Below are 20,946 nucleotides of genomic sequence, written 5' to 3'. Positions count from 1 at the left end.
TTCACGTAGTAAAACTTTGTGAGAATTTAACTGGAATATTATTTTCCGTTCAGATGGCTTATTTCTTTACCATTTGTTCTTATGTATTTTTTTTCATACAACTTCTAAAAAATGATGAGAAAAAATAACGAAGTCGGACTAATTTCATTTTTCCTTACAGTGTTTATTGCTTTCTCTTCTATACCTATTTCTCTCCTATTTGCAATAAACACTAAACAAAATCTGTTGAGAAACTATCGCAGGTTATTTATTCACTAGTTGATAAATCATGTAATTGGTGTCATGCATCAATAAATAATAGAATAATTATATTGATCCCCTCAACCCTGTCCCCTCATTTAACCCCGCACTCTCTCTCTTCAAATTAACTCCCTTAATTGCCTTTTATCCCCGCATTAATTCCTCTAAGAATTTTCATTTATCCCCGCATTAATTACTGCCTTTAATAACAATCCCCGCATTAATTAACAATCCTCACATTAATTATACTGTCCTCTAATAACAATCCCCGCATTAATTATACTGTCATTTAATAACAATTCCCGCAAATAAATATTTATCTGTTTATTGATGTTCAAAAAAGTATTTATCATTGTTCTGACAAATATTTTATCCTTATGTCTCAGAAGTATTTATCATTGTCCCTGACATGATAATACTTTGATTTGATTAAACATTACTTATTGACAAGTTCAAGAACAAAGTTCAAGAAAATATTTATCATTGTTCTGACAAGTATTTACGATTATATATGAAAAGTATTTATCATTGTCACAGATGTTTTACTGTAAGTTGCAATTATGTCTGAGAAGTATTTATGCATGTAACATAAAGTATTTATCCATGTAACATAAAGTATTTATCATCATGTCTGAGAAGTATTTATCATTGATATTTTATTGAAAGTTGCAATTATGTCTGATAAGTATTTATCCATGTAACATATAGTATTTATCAATGTATCATAAAATATTTATCTTTATGTCTGAGAAGTATTTATCATTGATATTGTACTGAAAGTTGCAATTATGTCTGATAAATTTTTATCCATGTAACATAAAGTATTTATTAATGTATCATAAAGTATTTATCCTTATGTCTGAGAAGTATTTATTATTGGGTGAGGGGATAGTTTATTTAATGGTCCCCAGTTGTGCGGGGACAATCCAGAAAAAAAAAAGGAAAATTTGTGCGGGGATAAATGACAAGTATTTATGAGGGGATTGTTTATTTAATGGTCTCCAGTTGTGCGGGGATGATTCAAAAAAAAGGAAATTTTGTGCGGGGACAGCTAATGGATTGATTTATTCATTCCTAAATAGAGATCATTGCATAGGGATTAATACTTTGCAAATTCAAGATAAATACTTTGATGCTTTAAATTAAATACTAACAGTTTCTGCGGAGTATTAATGACTGATCGGTCCCCCCCATGACTTTTTTGGCAGTTTGTGCGGGGTTGAGACTGCGGGGATTGTTATCAGGATCCTAAATAATAACATGCTAAATATTCATCAAGAAACATACTAAAACATTAATTAGAGTCTCTTCTTTATCTCTGTCTAACACAATCATTCTTCATATTAATAATGTTAGATAAAATTAAAAGATTATTTGCCATGATTAAAAATAAAATTAGAGGAGCATCGCGACATTATCCATGTCGCACATTATTTTTTTTGTACAAAATAGACAAACGAGAAAGCAAATTTCTTTACTTTTAATAGATAAGAAAAATTGAATAGATATATATTTTTTCTAAATAAATAAAAAAACTTCACTATTAATTTTACTATTCATTTCATTACATTTTCATAACTATTCTAATGCATATCATGAATATAAATTACCATAAATAATAAGAATTTTTTTTTTATATATATCTTGTCATGGGTTGACATGTGGTTGTATTAATAAAAGAGTTTTACAATCATGACCATAGGCATGGCCATATCCAATCCAATATTAAATTACTAAGTCCGAATCTGCTGTAATCCCAGAAGGAATTACAGGGCCCTGAAATTTCAATATCAACCATTCAAATTTTTTCTACACAGATTTCGAAAAAAAGTAAGTTTTCATGCACAAATATCGAAAAAGACCAACGATTCGGATTGGAATTACAGGGTCTTGTAATTCCCCAAGAATTACAGCAGATTTATTTTCTAAATTACTACAACAGGCATGCATGCACGTGTATCCCCTACATCTCAATCTTACATCCTGCGCTACATACTATGAGAGAAACTAAGCAAAAAAAATAGATAATGCAGAATTACATTTAGATTACAACCAAATTCAACAAAAACGAAGCCACTCGGTGAGAAACGATGATACATCATACATCTCAATAATAAGAAACTTCTTAAATTCCTGAGAAACGATCGATGAACCGATCGAACAACCACTCGGTGAGAAGCTAAAGATCGGGATGGTTAGCATTTGCCTTCTGCTTTACTGATACGTTTGCAGTTCGCACCACCTTTTTTCATTCATCCAGGAATCGAAGAGAGATCATTCATCAAAAAAAAAAAAAAAAATCTAAGAGAGAATAGTTATTACTATGAGTCGATAATACGAAGTACCGGATAATTTATACGACCATCTACACAAGTATGAGATCTCTTACAGGCTTACAGCACAGCTCCTTATATATGCTCTTAGCTTGTAGAATCATATCTTAAGGTAGGGGGTCGTATTAATAGTCCGTGAAGTATAAAAACCACTCGACTGTTAAAGACAGTATTTATTTACTAGACTAGAAAAGACACCTGACAAATGTATCAGGTGACTTGTCAGTCGGACGATTTCTGAACAGCTTACGGGTCTGTTCGGCCGATAAATGGGAATGGACATGAGCACGGAAATTGAACTGAAAAAAATTGTTTCCGTGAAAAAAAAATAATTCAGTTAACGTGAACAGTGATTCGTCCGAACAGGCCCTTCATGAAAAGGGTCCATATAAAAGATCCACAGTAAAAGTTAAATTACTGACGGAGGAATCTTTAAATATAAAATTTTTACAGCGGAGAAGCGCAAGCATCGCCGTTCTTTCTCCCCTTTTTCGATTTCGTGACAAAATTAAAAGCGGGGCATCCTTTCAGCATTGAACTAATTCGATCCTATGTTTGATTTGGATCCTTATATTATATTTGCGTTGAGGTTTTTACAAAAATTAAAATTAAATTGTTTTTCATGAATTTAAATTGTGTGATTCAGATGAGGCATAAGAACAAATTTGGTTTCATGGCCTTCGGATCCTCTTCGCTTCCAAGAAAAACACGGTTGATTAAAAATTATTGAACTTGAATAAAAACCTAGAAATTCTCAAATATGTTTTTCGAAATAATAATTGTTATAAATATATTAATATAATAATGTCGTGGCTCATTACGACAAGTATATTCATGCAATTTCAGAAGAAAGTCTTTTTTTTGTCGCATCGACAGCTTCAGAAAATATTTATTAAATAATACTAAATCATTCTTATCATGTAATTAATCTCCTATTTTCGTAAGTTCAGTTAATTTAATATATTTTATTCTACCACGTCAGTATTTTTCAATTGAGATGTACCATATCTTTGAGTGTGCATCTTAAAGAAACCTGATATTTTATAATTTTAAAATAACAAAAAGAAACAATTCATATGCACACAGCTAAAACACATCTACAAGATCAATATAATTTAAAAGAAGGAACTAATTAAAGAAATTAATCAATCTATACATCTACCTAACATATCACTAAAAACAATTTATATTTGTAAGTTCAATTCATTTCATCTCCTTAAGAAAATGCATGGATTATTCGTCAATTATTTACAATTCATCATAGTTTTCTTTAAATTATAGATATCAGTAAAAAGTACCCTACTAGGGGTGTAAACGGAGCGGATAATACTAATACCATATTCGTATTCGTTTTTCAATGAGCAGATAAGGATACGGATAGTAAATGGATATCAAAATTTAAAACCATATCCGCCTTAAACGGATACAGATATGGAGCGGATAATCAACGGATACGGATTCGAATACGGATAAGAAACGAATAATTGTCGAATAATTGAGTTATGCACTTTAAGATACAAAAAGTGACTTATTGTTGTCTTGAAATAATGACTAAAACCAATTTAGCAGAGACTAAAAACATACTACATTCACGGACTAAAAGTCTTGAATGGAAAAGAATGGAGAATGAAGAAATGGAAGTAAAAAAGAAAACAAATTGTGTTATTGTAACACTATCACTAATAAAAAAATAAATTAAATTAAAAAACATATTATATTATCATTTATACCACAACCAAGACTGAAATGAATATGAGATAATATATAACAACTTATATCCAGAGCAGTAAAGTTAAAGCTAGTTGGGAGTAATTTCGAATCCGAATAATTGCGAATATGAATACGGATATTCACCTTCATAAAATTATCCGTATCCGTATCTGTATCTGCCATTTTTTCATCATATGCAAAAATTCTCTGTACCCGTATATGTAATTATCCATATCCGTTTAATCTGAATTCGGATAATCTCCGAATACGGAGTGGATAATCCGTATCCATTTACACCCTTTGGTCGCTACAGCCTACAAAAGATATAATTAAGGACGTTGATAACAATCCTCGCAATCTCCACCCCGCATTTATCTCCACAGATACTGCCAAAAAAACATGGGGGGACCGGTCAATTATTAATGAGCGTTTAAAAAACTGCGGATATTTAACTTGAAGCATCAAAGTATTTACCTTGAATTTGTCAGGTATTAAACCCTCTGCAATGATATCTATTTATGAAAGAATAAATCAATCCATTAATTGTCCCCGCACAAAATTTCCTTTTTTTTTAATCGTCCCCGCACAACTGGGGACCATTTAACATGGGGGGACCGCTCAATCATTAATGAGCGTTTAAAAAACTGCGGGTATTTAACTTGAAGCATCAAAGTATTTAACTTGAATTTGTCAGGTATTAAACCCTATGCAATGATCTTTATTTATGAAATAATAAATCAATTCATTAATTGTCCCCGCAGAAAATTTCCTTTTTTTTTTAATTGTTCCCGCACAACTGGATACCATTAAATAAACAATCCTCTCACCCAATGATAAATACTCTAAGACATAATGATAAATACTTTATGTTACATCGATAAATACTTCTCAGACATACTTGCAACTTTCAGTAAAACATCAATGATAAATACTCTCAGACATAATGATAAATACTCCATGTTACATGGATAAATATTCTATGTTACAAGGGTAAATACTTCTCAGAAATAATGATAAATACTTTTTTGAACATCAATTAACAGATAAGCATTTATTAACGGTGATTGTTATTAGATAACAGTATAATTAATGCGGAGATTGTTTTTAAATGAATAATTAATGCGGGAATTGTTATTAGAGGAATGCATAATTAATGCGGGGATTGGTATTAAATGACAGTCTAATTTAATGCGGGGATAAAAGAAAACTTTTAACGAAATTAGTGGGGGGATATATGACAGTTAAGGAATAGAAAAAGAGTGCGGAGAAAATGGAGGGATAGCCGGATAGGAGTGGAAAGTTTCATATAATTATTCTATAATTAAACCTATTAAATTACCCTTATTTTTTCCGATTAAAAGACTACGTGGATCGTCGTTTTTGATTAAGGTCTCCCGTTGCTATCACTCCTGTAACCTCCAACGGCCCCACTCTTCCACATACCGCAACCAAATCTCCCGTCTCTCTTATCTTATGGCCATCCATGTACCGAGCTAAAATTACCATTTATCTATTCTATTTTATAAGAGCTATTTTAAGAATTTTAGTATTAATTTATGATTTTTATATAACAGTAGAGATAATTTATTACATAAGAGCTATTTATGGTAACGATATCTATCGTTATCCACTACTATTAAAACTACCACATACTCGCTATTTTTAATCCATGAGGAACACGATATAGAAAATCTGCAGTCCTTTTCTAAAATTATTCTAAAACTGAAAGCGACACGTCACCCCACTTTCACTGGGTCCAGATTCCCTATAGTAACTGAAAATTTGATTTTGAGATAGGGACCGTTCGATCAGAATCCTGGCCAATCTGATTCGAAAAAGATTCGTGCAATTTTGATCAAACGGTTGAGATTCAAAAGCAAAATTTGTGTTACTTCAGGGATACAAATTCTCTTTTTCACTAAGATCCCCACTCTCTCAACTTCCACCTTCCTTTGCTGTTTTCTTCTTTTTTACTCTCCCCACTTTCCTTTCCTTGCCGCTTTTAAGTTTCTGTACCGTTGTCTCTTCTTTTTTACACTTCTCGCTCTCTCATCTCCCCTTCTCTCTCGAATTTCTAGCAATGCAGCCTGGTTCAAGCTCCAGTCAGCCACCATCCAAAAACCCTAAACCCGACCGGCCCGGTCCATGGCCTCCTCGGATCGAACCCTTCGTGCCCCGAACCGACCCCGACCACAACCCGATCGAGCTGAAAACCTGGGCCAAGCGAACCGGCTTTAACTCAAACTCCGGTGAAATTTCTCGACCTCTCCCCAAGCCATCGTCTACGGCGGGTCCCACTCGTACATTTCACGACCAACCCACCACGTCGGCAGGACCGACGTCTAAACCAGAGGACAGCGCACCTAATGGACCGGAAAGGCCGAACCGGGTCAGATTCAACCCGGTAAGGTTGGGCCGGAGGTTGAGAGAGAGATGGGAAGAGAGCACTAGTATTAACAAATCAGCGGGGTTTAGTGACACGTCAGAGGACCTAGAGAAGGGATTGGACCGGGCACCATTGCCGGATCGAGCAGTTCACCCGCATCCAGACCGGGTTGAGATAGAACAGGCTCAAGGAGGAGAAAGGAGAAGGAATGCGGGTCACATGAGGGGAGCAGGTGATGTTGGCTTGAAAAAGGAAACAGAGGGTGTAGATTTACATGAAAAGAGATTTGAAAGGGAATTAGATTCAGGGGTTCTCTCAGATTCGCAATGGGAAGTGGAGGGAGAAGAACTGGGAGATAAGGAAGTGTATAGACCCAATGGATTGAAATGTGGCGTCACAGAGAATCCTGGTTGGGGTAAGCTTGTGTTATTATTTATTTATTTTTACTTTTATCTTTTATCTTTTAGTGGGAATAATCGCATTTAACACCACATGACTACATGAGTCCAATGTTGAAATATTGGATGTAATAAGTGCTTTATTGGCTGAATTTATTATAGTTTAATGTTCCAATATATACATGCATATCTTACATAAATTGGCTGAATTAATTAAATATAATATACTATAATTAACAAACAGCACAACTGGATATATCATGGTACAATTTTCCATTAATTTAGTGCAAAATGGGTACGTCAGGAGTAACGGAGTTAAAAAAAAAGTTGAAATTAACTTGTGGTTCTTTTCTTATTATTTTAGTGTCCCTATTTTTGTATGGAGTACAGCACTATTTATCCATAGCCGGTTCACTTGTTTTCATCCCCTTGATTATGGTACCTGTCATGGGCGGGTCTGATGTAAGATTTATTTTTCTCTCTCTTTTCTTTTTCCATTTTTATTTCCTTTCCTTTTAATTAAAAATTACATGAGTGCAGCTGTGTCATTATCTAAACATAAGAAACCCAAACAGAATTAGGGCATGCTTTCTATGAAAGATTACAACCTGTATCTCCCACCATTTGGTACCAACCACTGCACACACCAGCTGCTATAGAACTAACTTGAACTTCTGGAAAGCACAGTACTGTATTGGTACAGTATAAGAATCAGGCTAATCTATGATACCAGTATGGTATAGCATTTATGTGTTGTGGCTGTCTATAATGAAGCTCTATGCATGTCAAACTTGTATAAATTGAAATAATGCGAGTTAGTCTCACTTTAATTTTATGTACTTTTTACAGAAAGATACTGCTACAGTTATTTCAACAATGCTGCTAGTATCTGGTATTTCTACAATTCTGCACACATTTTTTGGCACAAGGCTTCCATTGGTCCAGGGGAGTTCTTTTGCATATCTTGCACCTGCCTTGGTAATTATAAACTCTGACGAATTCAGAAATCTCAGTCAAAATGTAAGTTTCTGACAACTCTAGTTGTGGGTACGAGACTTTATTTTGTTTTATTTGTTTAGAAATATGCTGATGTTTTGTTGTCTTGCTTCAAATGCAGAAATTCAAGCATATAATGAGGGAGTTGCAAGGTGCTGTAATTGTTGCTTCCATCTTTCAGACAATTTTGGGTTACAGTGGTCTCATGTCTCTTCTTGTGAGGTACTTTCTTACTTTTACTTAATTTGTCCAATGAAAAAAAATATTCCTCTTATGCCCTTCTGCTTCACAAATCTACCATTGACCCCTCCAAAAGCTGGGAAGCAGCCTGTTGTGGTTTTCTTCAGAAATGAGGCGTTATTAGTGCATTTTCAAAACGAGGGAATGGGCATAAATCATGGGTGATGTTCCAAGGGCATATAAAATGTTTCTCATATCTCCCAACTCTATCTGTAATTGTGATTGATATTTTTGTGGTGTTTTAACATTTATTGGGTTTTTTTAATGTAAACTATTCAAAATTATAGGATAATAAATCCAGTGGTGGTGGCACCAACAGTAGCAGTCCTTGGCCTGGCATTCTTCAGTTATGGTTTTCCTCAAGCTGGTAGCTGCATTGAGATTAGTGTTCCCTTGATTGTCCTTGTTCTTCTCTTCACCTTGGTAATTAATTTTTTGATGTCTTGTGTAACCAATATATCTCAACAACTCTATGAAACAGCTTGCAAAATATGCATGTCTATTGCATTGCTTGAGAAATATGTACTTAATATTTTACTAATCAAGACACTCTTCTTGTCCTTGCAGTACATGCGACGGATTTCCTTATTTGGGAATCGTATATTCCTTGTTTATGCGGTAATTTTCTCCAGTTTATTTTATTCCCTCTATAAAACTGGTTCACCATACCCCTATCAGATTATAGTACATTTAGGTTTCTCACTACCAATGCTGTGAATCCCATCTAAGTTTGATTTTGTTTTGCTGCTCTCTGTTGATTTTCATCTGACTTTCTTGTGCCCAAGACTTCTAATTCTATCTTCTCAAAATTTGTTCTCTATCAAATTTATTTATTTACTGTCACTTCATTTTCAGATTCCACTCAGTGTTGGTATAATATGGGCATATGCGTTCTTTCTAACTGCTGGTGGCGCCTACAGCTACAAGGGTTGTAATTCGAATGTACCTAGCTCTAATATTTTATTAGATTCATGCCGAAGAAAGGTCGAAACCATGAGGCACTGCCGTACTGACGTATCTAATGCGTGGCATACTGCTGATTGGGTCCGGATCCCTTATCCATTCCAATGGGGCCCACCCACTTTTCACTTCAAGACAGTGATTATTATGGTCTTTGCTTCCCTTGTTGCATCTGTTGACTCAGTAAGTTGGCCTCTTTAAATCAGGAGAATTCCACTTAGTCACTTGTCTCTACTCATGCCTCAGAATTTTACATATACCCCTGTAAAGAAAAAAAAAATTGACAATTTCCCCTTCCAAACATTGAAGTTACCTGCTTTAACATTTGTGTCTTGATAATCTTCGGAACTCTTTACAACTCCTTCAACAGTATGTGTGTAGTATATTACTTCAGTTGTAATTCTCATAGTATATATTGTTTATTCTTATATTTCTTTTCAGGTGGGATCTTATCATGCTACAGCCTTACTAGTAAATTTGAGACCTCCAACACATGGAATAGTGAGCAGAGGAATAGGCCTTGAAGGAGTTACTAGTATAATTGCCGGGTTATGGGGAACGGGTCTAGGATCCACTACCCTGACAGAGAATGTACATACTGTGGGTACAACAAAAATGGCTAGCAGAAGAGCACTGCAACTTGGTGCAATATTATTAATTATTTTCTCCTTCTTTGGTATTTATTCTTTCCCTTGAATTTTCAATTGACTTTGAGGTTTAATTTAGTTCCTACTTCCTAATAAAATATTACTAATATGCTCTTAGGTAAAATTGGCGCACTCCTTGCATCCATCCCTCTAGCATTAGCCGCCTCTGTTCTGTGCTTCATATGGGCTCTTGTTGTAGCATTAGGTCTTTCTACTTTGAGATATACACAAACTGCTAGCTCCAGAAATGTCATAATTGTCGGGTTTACTTTGTTTATATCCCTCTCAGTTCCAGCGTACATCCAGGGCTATTCCCCCAATACCAGCCTTATTTTGCCGAGCTATCTCATTCCATACTCTGCTGCTTCAAGTGGGCCTGTTCACACCAGTATTAGTGGGGTAAGATTTCACAGCAAATATATACAAGACAACAAATAAGCTTTTTTTGTTTTAGCATATACAATGCATTTGTTGATATGATCTCCAAAATTTTATGTTTTTTCTTTACAGCTCAACTACACATTAAATGCGCTTCTATCAATAAGCACAGTGGTGGCCCTTCTGGTGGCATTTATACTGGACAACACAGTACCAGGTACAAAGCAGGAGAGAGGGGTGTATATTTGGTCTGATCTAAAACGGCCTGATATTGACCCGGCTTCACTTGAGCCTTACAAATTGCCACAGAAGATATGTTGCTGGTTTAAATGTCTGAAATGCCTGGGTCCCTGAATTCAAAGATTTCTTTTTGTACTTTATTTAATTGGGTAGGTTTCATTTCCATGATATTTCAAGGACCTTTTTAATTGAAGTTTCTGCATTTTTGGTAAGAGGTCTATGAAATACCATGGAAAGGAAGAGATTAATAATATCTGTGTCACATTAGAATAGCATATTTGTTTTTTTACTGGGTGGTCATTGTTTCTATTGTTTCTATTATTTATTTTGGTTATTAGTTTCATATGATTAACAGTTTGATTATTTTTTGCCCAATTTAAACTAGGCTTGTTTAAGGTATAAGCATAGAAAGGCATATATAGATGTTCTATTTAAGATCGTGTGTAAATTATTTTTTCAAAACAATAATATCAGAAGGTTCAAAGAAACTGGTTGTGTAATTATCGAATGTTTGTATTATTCTATTACATGTTTGTCTTGGTAATTCATTATTCATTAATTGGAAGTTCATCTTCAATTAAATATTGTTCTCTTTTTAGAGCGCTTTTCGGACTGGTATGGCCGAGTAGACTATTTGACTTGTTCTGAGATTATAACCTAATAAAGCAGAGATCTTTTGGTAGGATGCAAGATGAATTGGTATCGGTCTAGGTGATTTCAAGTAGCTGCTCTTTAAGGCCGCCAGACCACAGATGCTAACAGTTTAAGATAACATTAAAAAATTGTTTTTTCATCAATCTATTGTGTGCCATTATTTAAATATCATCTAATCTAAGTTAATGAAGTACTTATTAACTGCGAGTTAATACAAATTAAGAGCAAATGCGCTTTCATCATTCCATTTTAAATTACATGTATTTAACCAAATTTCGCACAAGCGTTTGTATTATAATTGAACACTAGATAAACTATAAAGAGATTCGGGTCAATTAGAAACACACTAAACAAAACCGAGGCATATATGTTGGTTCAATCCATCAACAATAAGACCATAGTGCGATATTTTCTTGTGAGTTCATGACGTCGAATATGTTCATAATTTACAACAGCGCTAGAAATCTCAGATGCGTGAAATTTGAGATAGCAACGAACAAGTGTTAATCCAACTGTGGGAGACTAATGGTGCAATGATGCAAGGACCTATTTGATGCGAATAAAACATATTTGATCAAAAGTTAGGTAAATATGTTGTTAGAATGCACTCATAACATTGTAGTTAGAATTGTGCATTTACACTTCAAATCATGTCGTTTCACGACTTGCATCAGAACATAGCTTGATGATAAAATTAAACAATGACTAGCAGATTCAATCAAGTTATGAACCCCCAAAAATGAGGTCCTAATAACCAAAGTAATCAATGGCATCAACAGATGCATCTCACAGTGAATTCTCAAGGCACAAGGGAACATCAACCAAACAAGTATTAGTTTTATTTTCTAATAAAACTAAAACTAAAAAATCAAATATATATTGAAAACATCAGCTCCATTCATACTAATACCAAACTACTATGTTTAAGTAAAACATCACATGAGAAATGAAAACACACTGGTTATTACCATCACATTTGGCAGAACAAAAATTTCACTGAAATACACCAACAAACCCCTACAATCAGTGACATTTATTCTACCAAAGAGAAATAGAAGAGATGGCACTAAGTGCCTAATTGGGGGTAGAAGAAGGTGCGGGTCTCTCATTGCCACAACCCTTCCTGTTGCAAACAGTACGGAACGGGTAGTTGAGATTACTGCACTTGCCGCAAGTCCAGCTACCTTCAGGTGCTTCTCCTTGTTCCTTTTTACCAGATGAACCATTTGAATTGACACCACCCTGCATTTGCATTTTACTTTTCTCATTAGTAATGTAACTAGTGAAAAATTGTCGAAAAAACATAAAAGAGGAGAAGAAGAAAGCAATTACAGGGTAAGCAGGCCTAGGAGCACCACATTTCTTCATGTTGCATGTGGTTCTAAATGCGAAGTTAACATTCTCACATTTGGGGCACTTCCAATCTCCCTCAGACGGTGATCCATCAGGTCCTGGCCAAGTTATAACAAAAAGTTAAACTTGTGTTAAAAGAAGTATACTAGCAACAATAGTTAAGTGACTAGTAAAGGAGATTTAAAGTGATATTATAGAACAATACCACCGCGCCGCTTCCTTGAAGAATTGTTGTCGTTATTATCTGGTAATGCACCAGCAGGCCATGGACTTGGACCCTGGTTTTGTCAAAGATGATAACAATTGAGTAGAAAAAATAATATATATAAATTTGCGAATTATAGCCAACTGATACAACAATTACACAAACAAAGTAATACTAAAGTGATATTTTGCTCAGGTAATAAGGGATAAGAAACTTGTATCTAGCTTTTATTACTGCCGGCAGAACTGGACTTTTTTAAATGACAGGGAATAGACAGTAAAACCATGCAAACTCCTTTGCCTACAACTAAGCTTCTGTGTCCAACAAATTTTGACTGTGTCACTATATGAACTTGAAACAAAGTGCAAGACAACCAACCTGTACCATTACAGTACTAAAAGACTAAAAGGTATAACACAACCATTAGCAATAATACAACCAATAATTTGACAAAAAACTACGTAGATGAGAAAAGGACAAACCGGCATTGGAGACCCGCGATAACCATAACCATACCGACCCATATCAGCCCCAGGACCATAACCTATACCTGTTATTATTCAAACAACACTCGAATGAATTCTTACCACTTAATCAGCAACAACCTAAATTAATCCAACAATATGCTATCACATCTGTACCACCTCTTACTCATTCTCTAACACTTCATCACACAAAAAAGAGTATTTCATGAGAAACTGACTGATCGACTATAAGCAACATTTAAAGAAAGCCAAATTCATGCAAGCCTTTAAAGAACCTGAAAAACATTGTCAACAACACTGGAGATAAACAAATGCCGCCTACAACCCCTTTTTGAGGACACAAAAAGTTAAAGTTCAGCTATACCCATCTTTCTACCTTTTTTTGTATCTTAACTGTAAAACTGTCCCATTTACAGATTCTATAACAGAAGAGATAGAAAGTGTACCTCCCATGGGGCCAGGAGAATGGTATGAAGAATAAGGAGGGTAAGAACCAGAGCTACCATAAGGACCGGGTCCATAGCCATAACGCATGCCGAGATGCTGATATGGTGCAGGGCCATAACTTCCTGACATGCCGACAGGAGGCGGGGGTCCGTATGGAGGTGGAGGAGCCCCACCATAGTATGGAGATGGTCTGTGCTCATACCCACCCCCTACTGCAGGCGGCACCATCCTCTGTTAACAAAAATAGTTAATGAAAATGCTTTATAATGACAAAAGTTACAAAACAACTGCATGTTTGCTGAAAAGAAGCACCTAGAGGTGCTAGCTCCATAAATATGCCCGGTTATATTAAGATGATACTAATTTTAATATTGCAAACGCTGACCAGGATACTAACCAGACATGACAGTAAGCTGGGTCATTTAATTTACTTGCGTACTTTGATCTCAATAAAACTACCCAGTTGCACCAGTTTCAATAAGGGAATACCAGTACCAAAATTCTCAACTGTTGTGGCCATTTCATTATTGACATCAAATTAAAATAAGATATAAATTGTGACAATTATCATCAAGGAAGCACTGATTTAAGACTCTAACCTGCCCAGGATCCACCATTCTCCCCAAACCTAGAGTATGAGACCAGAAGGGTCCACTAACCCAATCATTTTGTGAATGTAAACATGTACACTAGTCAAAAAAATTCAGACCAAACAGTTTCAGGGTAAGGGGATACTAGAGTGGCATCTGGATCCAGGCTGACATATAACACCTCAAGAAACATAAAGAGAAGGAACATCAAAAGATATGCAATCCCTGGTTAATCCATTTTCCAAATAGCAATTCCAGTATTTAAATTGGGAACTGGCATTAACAAATGACAAAGAACATTGGCCTGAAATCATAGCTCAGTTTTGTAATTATCCCAAACCAAAATAAGAATGAAAAAACAATTTAAATGCCATTCAAAATGAAAAATAAATAAATAGCACATTACAGCATTAGATTGCGTTCTAGAGATAAAAATATTACCGGGCTAGGACTAGCTGATGGGCGAGGGGCCCCACAAGTGCCTCGGTTGCAAACAGCTCTAAAGCTGAAATTCACATTACCACATTTGGAGCATTTCCAATCTCCTTCTCTAGCTGCAGTAATTAAAAAGAAACATTTTATCATTAAAATAAGCCAATGTTCCACAATACGACCAAGAATATTTGTCCAGAATGCAACAATAATTGATAGACCAATCTTTCTCAAATTTCAAAGACAACCTAAGCACATTATCTCTGTGTTGAAAGCATATTCTTGACAGCCAGCCAAAAAATAAAGCCAGCATGATTATTACTTTAAGGTGTAGTAAAATATCATAATAAAGCAACTTTATCTCGGATACTAACCAAACTAAATTTCAAAACATAGCCCAGGTTAAATTTTTGCAGCAACTTATCTCACTGAACTCACTAGAAATTGTAATACCGCAAACTAGATTAATTTAATCATTCGTGTTACTCCATATTTCCTCGTGTAGTATTATCACTTTAAATAAAGATATATTAGTATAAGCACAGGTTTCCCATTTAAGAAATTGATTAATGACAACCTTCAACAAACTACAGGCCCAGCAATTAAAGCCCTAACAGTAGTACCACGGTTCTATGATAATCTTATGCAACTGAAACCTTTTCAGATACCTCACGCAAAACCCTAATTGGAGGATTGCTTTACGAAATTAACAGAAGATACTACGACAACTTGCTAGACTGAATAAGATTCAGTAAATTGGTAAAAAGAACTGACCATCGTTGCGAGATCTCTTCGAACCGAAGGAGCCCGCACCTCGATTGTTATCCACCTATACACGTGTAAATAAACACATAAATAATGGATGAGAGATAGAGAGTGGTAGAGAGAGAGACGTAGAGAGAGAGATATTACCTTCGCGGTCGCCATAAGTGCAGTGATAAAGCGATAAGGAGAGAGAGATTCTGGGGTTTCGATTTGGCGGAGACGACGGGTGACCTGACCTCGTGTGGGAAGAGGGACTCGCACGGCGCCTTATGTGGAATTTTGCGATTAGCCCCTCTACACTTATATAAATAGAAAGGAGATTTCTAGAAGAACTATTGTATTTGTCCGGGAGCAACCCTAATGAGAAAATGGAGTGGGGTCAAGATATTGACAAAGCAGTTTTTACTTCATACAGCGCACGGACAATAGGACCAAAATAGCGTTGTATGAAGCAAAAATAGCTCTGTAAATATATTTATCCGAAAATAACACTCGAAATACTTGTTACGTTACTTTTTAACAAACATATTTGACGCCTGAGGTTCTAAAATCAGAAAAAACATTTCAGATTGTTTGGCTAACAATAATGATACTATTAAGAGTATCAGTAACAAAAAAAAAAAAATTTAATGCCGAGTAATAGTCACAAGTAGTTATTTATAGTAATTATAATAAAAATGTTGATGATAATGATAATGATGTAAAGCCTTCTCCATCGTCTCAAAGATAAATATTTTAATTGCTATTATTTTTAGATGAGCAAAACTAGGGTGTGATGTGTTCACCAAGAGAAATTGGTGAGCACACCTCCAAAAGACTATCGGATTGACTTCGAACTACGATTCTAAACCATTGAAATTCAAGTACTTCATGAGTGATGTATGTGCATGTAAATTTTTTAAAGTTTCGAATTCATTTAGTATATGGTCAAGTGGTAAAAAAAATGAAAAAAAATTAATACATAAAACAATTAAAAAGTTAACTTATAAAAATTTTATTGTTTTGACCGCTTGACCATGTACTAAATGAATTCGAAACTTTAAAAAATTTACATGCACATACATCACTCATGAAGTACTTGGATTTCAACGGTTTAGATTCGTAGTTCGAAGTCAATCCGATAGTCTTTTGGAGATGTGCTCACCAATCCCTCTTGGTGAGCACATCACACCCTAGTTTTGCTCTTTTTAGATAACTATTATCAGTATACCCTTCTTAAGCATTAGTATTGTAGAGCAGAGCAGGACTTGTTAAAAGGCGCCAAGGGCGGACTCAGCATGTAACAAGGGGCATCTCTGGATTTTGAGTTTTAGTAGTGATCTATTGGTACTGATCAACTTTGCTCCCCTTTGAAATTTTTTTTGCCCCCCCTGGATGTTTGACTTGTAATTCGGATTAAATTTAGTATTAAAATCAAAATTTTCAAGTTAAAATCAAAATAAATTTATTGAATTATAATTGGTAATTAGAATAATAAATTAAAGCATCGTAAATTATAAGTCAAAACACTGGAAAATATAAGTCAAAGCATTGTTTCATTATCGAGTACACAATTAGTTAATGGGTTTATATCCGATTAGTTATTTAAACCTAATTCGATATTTTTTGCCCCTTGACGAAAATCCGGGATCTGCCCCTGAAAACGGCCATATAGTTGAAATAAATACAATAGGAGTGAGACTATGTTACTGTGCATAGCACGGCACGATTCGTACTGTGGATCAATATCTCTGTTTAGAAATCTAAACATTCGATCTGAACTGTTTACATGATCTCGATATGAAAATGTACTTATGAATCAAATTTAATATATTTTAGAATTTTTTTTATGATTTTTTAGATAGATAGAAAATCACTACTTTTGAATTGTCTAGGATGCTATCTTTTCATGCGGAGATCATGTTGAACATTTTCGATCAACTATTTGAACTTTAAGAACTAAAATAAGCATTATACATAGTACTAGAGCTGTAAATGAGTCGAATTTGAGCGAATTGCCTCCAATTCGTGCTCAACTCATTAAGTTAATGAGCGACTTAGGATATACTTAAACTTAGCTCATTAATTAAACGAGTTAGTCAACTCGAGTTGAAAATAAGCGAGTCATGAGTTACGTAACCTTTTTTTACAGCTCCACATAGTATCATAGCCTCACTCATACAATAGAGTCGTTCTTTTTCATTTTAATGGTCTATAAATACAAAATAGAAAAAATAAACTGACGCCGTGTTTAAACTAATTTTTTACATTTGGCAAAAGCTGTTTGTTATTTCTTTGCAAAAGAAAATACAGTTCTTTTTTCCTATAATGGATCTTCAGAGTATAATTCAGGATGCAACAAAAAAGTTACTTCAAACGTAGTTGAGCAAAAAGCAACACTGCAATATTGATGGTCCTTGTTAGATGAGATATGAATCGTCTATTTTAATCTGGCACCAACCTCAAAACGGACTCCCTGTTGGAAGCAGATCACCTGCCCCCCGGGTGTAGGAAAATCCTGCCCCCTCAGTCACTGCGGGGTGGAACCGGATTTAGGATTTAGAGGTTTAGGATTTAGGGGGTCCACCAACAGTGACTCTGGGGGCAGAAAATTCCTGCCCCCAGGGGGGCAAACGATTCAATCCCCTCCCTATTTTAACCTGGCACTGAATAAATTGAGACTTGGCTAGGAAGATTACATCATCTGCGGTACCGCAGGCATGCTCCTTAATTGGAAAAGGATCATTTGCTTTCTTTGTGAGCAGAAAATTACTACTTTTAGGATATGTTCGGCTCCATCAAAAATTTTACTGTTTACGTGGAGTGGACCAAAAAAAAAATCTGAATTTTTTTTCCCATGTGAATAGTACAAATCAGTTCAAATTTTTTTGTAATTCATTCCTATTCTCATTCTCTTAGGCTCGCCGAACAGACCCTTAAGGTCATTGACAAGTGAATATGAGGTGAATTTTGACATTTAAATATTAAATATAAGTTTATCTCAAAACTCATTCTGAATCCACGTATGGTATCAGTAAATTTAGAGGCAGAAACTCCTTGTTTTGAAACCATGCCATCTAATTGGAGTTTTAACAATCGGCTCTCGCGTCATCAAATAAAAGATTTATTATATTGATAATGCTGTCTAATAGACTAATAATGATATTCTTATTATTAGTTAAAATGTCTTGTATCGTATTAATAATAGGGCACAAATAATAATATATTTAGATTCTTAGTAAGAACTTTTAGTAAGAACTTCATTTAAGTTTTTTTTACGTTAAATTTTACTAAATTAGTTTAGCTCAAAATTTTCCATTTTGTTTAAGAGCATCCAATTGTTTTAATTTTTGCACTATACTATGTTATTGAAAACTTTTATAGCAAAGGTATATTTCCACTTCTTCTTCTTTTTTTGCCTTCTTTAATCTGAACCGTATTTTATTTATAATGCATTATGTTGCATTAAATGTCAACTTTTTATTATTCTTATTATTTTTATAAGCATCATGTAGTTACCGAAATAAATATTTCTCGAAATAAAAAATAATTGGAGTTTATTAATTATGCTCATTACAAGTTTATTTAGAATGGTTTTTAATTAAAATTCTTACACATTTTTTTCTGAATTTATTTCTTAAATGTTGTTCTTTTTTATATAAATTTTATTAAATGTTGGTCTTTCTTTATATAAATTTTATTAGTCATATGAGGAGAAGGGTTCAAATACCTCCATTTCTAAAACTATAATAATTTAAAATTTAAAACTTAAATGTTAAAATAAAATCATTATAATTATATTATTTTATCTATGCACACATAAAAAATCATGACATTTTGATTTTATTTGGGTAGTATTAGAACCGAAATTTTTATTCATGCGAAAATGAAAAAAGAAAAAAAAGGAAATATTGTGTGGAAAATTAAAAAATTAGAAGGCAGGAAGGAGTCATGGCATCCTTGCGGAATGCCATAGCACAACTCAACCCAGGAAAAAAAAAATTGGTCTGCCATGAGTCATCCATAGCCTCGGAGTTTTTACTTCATGGATTTCTTTACTTGTGTTACTAAAGTCTATTATGTATATCATCTCTTCAATTAACTCCGTGGATATGGATGGGTCATGGCGCCACCCCCCCCCCCCCCCCCCCCCCCCCCCCCGTTGTTTCCTTTTTTTCCCGTTTGGATAGGTCATGGGCTCATGGCATTCTGTGAGTAATTTTTATTTTTTTTTCGTTTTTTTCTTGGTTTGAGATGTGTTAAGGCATCTCTGTGGGACGCCATGGCTCGTTCCTATCTTTCTATTTTTGAATTTCCTATACAACATTTTCTATTTTCTATTTTTAATTTTTTTATTTTTCTATGAATAAAAATTTCGGGTACTAGAAGCTTACAAAAATACATCCGATTTAAATAAATTATGAAATTTGGTTTTTTATCTTATTAATTTAATCCTACGATGAAATTATTAAATTATAAAAAAATAAATAAAAAACCTTTAATAACCCACCAGCACAATACTTGATATTAACACAATACAACCGCAATGCGAAACTTCATATCTAATGATACTTCAATGTGGAGTCACAGAAAAAACCTCTTGTTTTGTGTAGGGCAATGTAGATAACTTGCAAAACTACCCCGCTAAAGTAATTTTGTAGAGCAACATGGGAATTTTTTAGAAATGAGAACTTTTAATCTAAGAATGAAAATTTCAATTTGTCAAAACCAAATTAATTTAACTCATAATTTTTTTTTTGCATATAGGTGTTCGAGCATTGAAAATTTGATAGGACGTTGATTTTTTTTCTTTTTGTATCCATGTATTTTAAACTATTTTTTTCTTAATTACAATTTAATGATAAAATTAGATGATTTTTTTTCTTTTTGTATCCATGTATTTTACACTATTTTTTTTCTTAATTATAATTTAATGATAAAATTAGATCATGTTGTTAATGATACCATGTGATGAAACAGCTTCGGATATTAATATTTCAAGTTATGATTTTTTTTAAAACCATGCAGAAGCTACACAGAGCTGAAGTTATGAATTTAATTAGTCAAATTATTGTGCTTGATGACTCCGCCAAAATAATTGAAGCAGCTTCGTCAAACGGGGAAAAAAAAAAAAATGAGCCCTGGCCAAATTTATTTTTTAATTTTTACCATGCATACTCATAGTCAAAAGGGAAAAGGGTAGCATTATTGAGTCAAATTATTGTGCTTGATAACTCCGCCAAAATAATTGAAGCAGCTCCGCCAAATGGAAAAAAAAAAGACTTCAGTTCAAAAATTTTGCAATCCCATTCCAATTCCACTCCGTCTGCCAAACACGTCCTTATTTTTTACCATGCATATGCATACTCATAGTCAAAAGGGTAGCATTTGGGAATTTAATTGGGTTAAAAACCATAGTGCCGAACCCTTCTACGGTAAAAGTACCAACTTGTTACTTTTACCCATGGGAAATGGGGTTGCCGAACAGGCCCAAAGGCTCATAGGAAA

At 34.3% G+C, this 20,946-nt stretch overlaps 2 protein-coding genes across 2 annotated transcripts; one reads left to right on the top strand and one right to left on the bottom strand.

The window, feature by feature from the left end:
• Positions 1 to 6,235: 6,235 nt before the first annotated feature.
• Positions 6,236 to 11,016, top strand: LOC144543741 (nucleobase-ascorbate transporter 11-like). Its single transcript, XM_078292124.1, has 10 exons — positions 6,236 to 7,084; positions 7,432 to 7,529; positions 7,917 to 8,087; positions 8,185 to 8,285; positions 8,591 to 8,726; positions 8,871 to 8,921; positions 9,159 to 9,446; positions 9,705 to 9,939; positions 10,029 to 10,309; positions 10,421 to 11,016. Exons 1-10 carry the CDS (start codon positions 6,364 to 6,366, stop codon positions 10,640 to 10,642), a joined length of 2,304 nt encoding a protein of 767 aa, XP_078148250.1. The 5' UTR covers positions 6,236 to 6,363; the 3' UTR covers positions 10,643 to 11,016.
• A 1,002-nt stretch (positions 11,017 to 12,018) lies between these two features.
• LOC144543740 (Ran BP2/NZF zinc finger-like superfamily protein) lies at positions 12,019 to 15,775 on the bottom strand. The gene is made up of 8 exons (XM_078292123.1): positions 15,607 to 15,775; positions 15,469 to 15,523; positions 14,704 to 14,816; positions 13,672 to 13,903; positions 13,223 to 13,290; positions 12,741 to 12,813; positions 12,515 to 12,633; positions 12,019 to 12,424 (listed from the first exon to the last, which is right to left on the bottom strand). The coding sequence occupies exons 1-8, from the start codon at positions 15,619 to 15,621 to the stop codon at positions 12,257 to 12,259; spliced, it is 843 nt and encodes a 280-aa protein (XP_078148249.1). The 5' UTR covers positions 15,622 to 15,775; the 3' UTR covers positions 12,019 to 12,256.
• Positions 15,776 to 20,946: the final 5,171 nt, after the last annotated feature.

This window comes from Carex rostrata, chromosome 25 (genome assembly GCF_964058835.1).
Source record: "Carex rostrata chromosome 25, lpCarRost1.2, whole genome shotgun sequence".
Classification (NCBI taxonomy): Eukaryota; Viridiplantae; Streptophyta; class Magnoliopsida; order Poales; family Cyperaceae; genus Carex; species Carex rostrata.
The sequence above is the reverse complement of the archived record's forward strand: the minus strand, read 5'-3'. Positions and strand labels throughout refer to the sequence as shown.

Excerpts from the sequence above, each read along its gene's own strand:
- LOC144543741 (XM_078292124.1), top strand. The coding sequence starts at position 6,364 with ATGCAGCCTGGTTCAAGCTCCAGTCAGCCACCATCCAAAAACCCTAAA. Across the intron at positions 7,085-7,431 it reads CACAGAGAATCCTGGTTGGG|TGTCCCTATTTTTGTATGGA; the intron begins GTAAGCTTGTGT and ends TTATTATTTTAG. Across the intron at positions 8,286-8,590 it reads CTCATGTCTCTTCTTGTGAG|GATAATAAATCCAGTGGTGG; the intron begins GTACTTTCTTAC and ends TCAAAATTATAG.
- LOC144543740 (XM_078292123.1), bottom strand. Across the intron at positions 14,817-15,468 it reads GAAGAGATCTCGCAACGATG|CTAGAGAAGGAGATTGGAAA; the intron begins GTCAGTTCTTTT and ends TAATTACTGCAG. Across the intron at positions 12,814-13,222 it reads ATCGCGGGTCTCCAATGCCG|GGTCCAAGTCCATGGCCTGC; the intron begins GTTTGTCCTTTT and ends TGACAAAACCAG.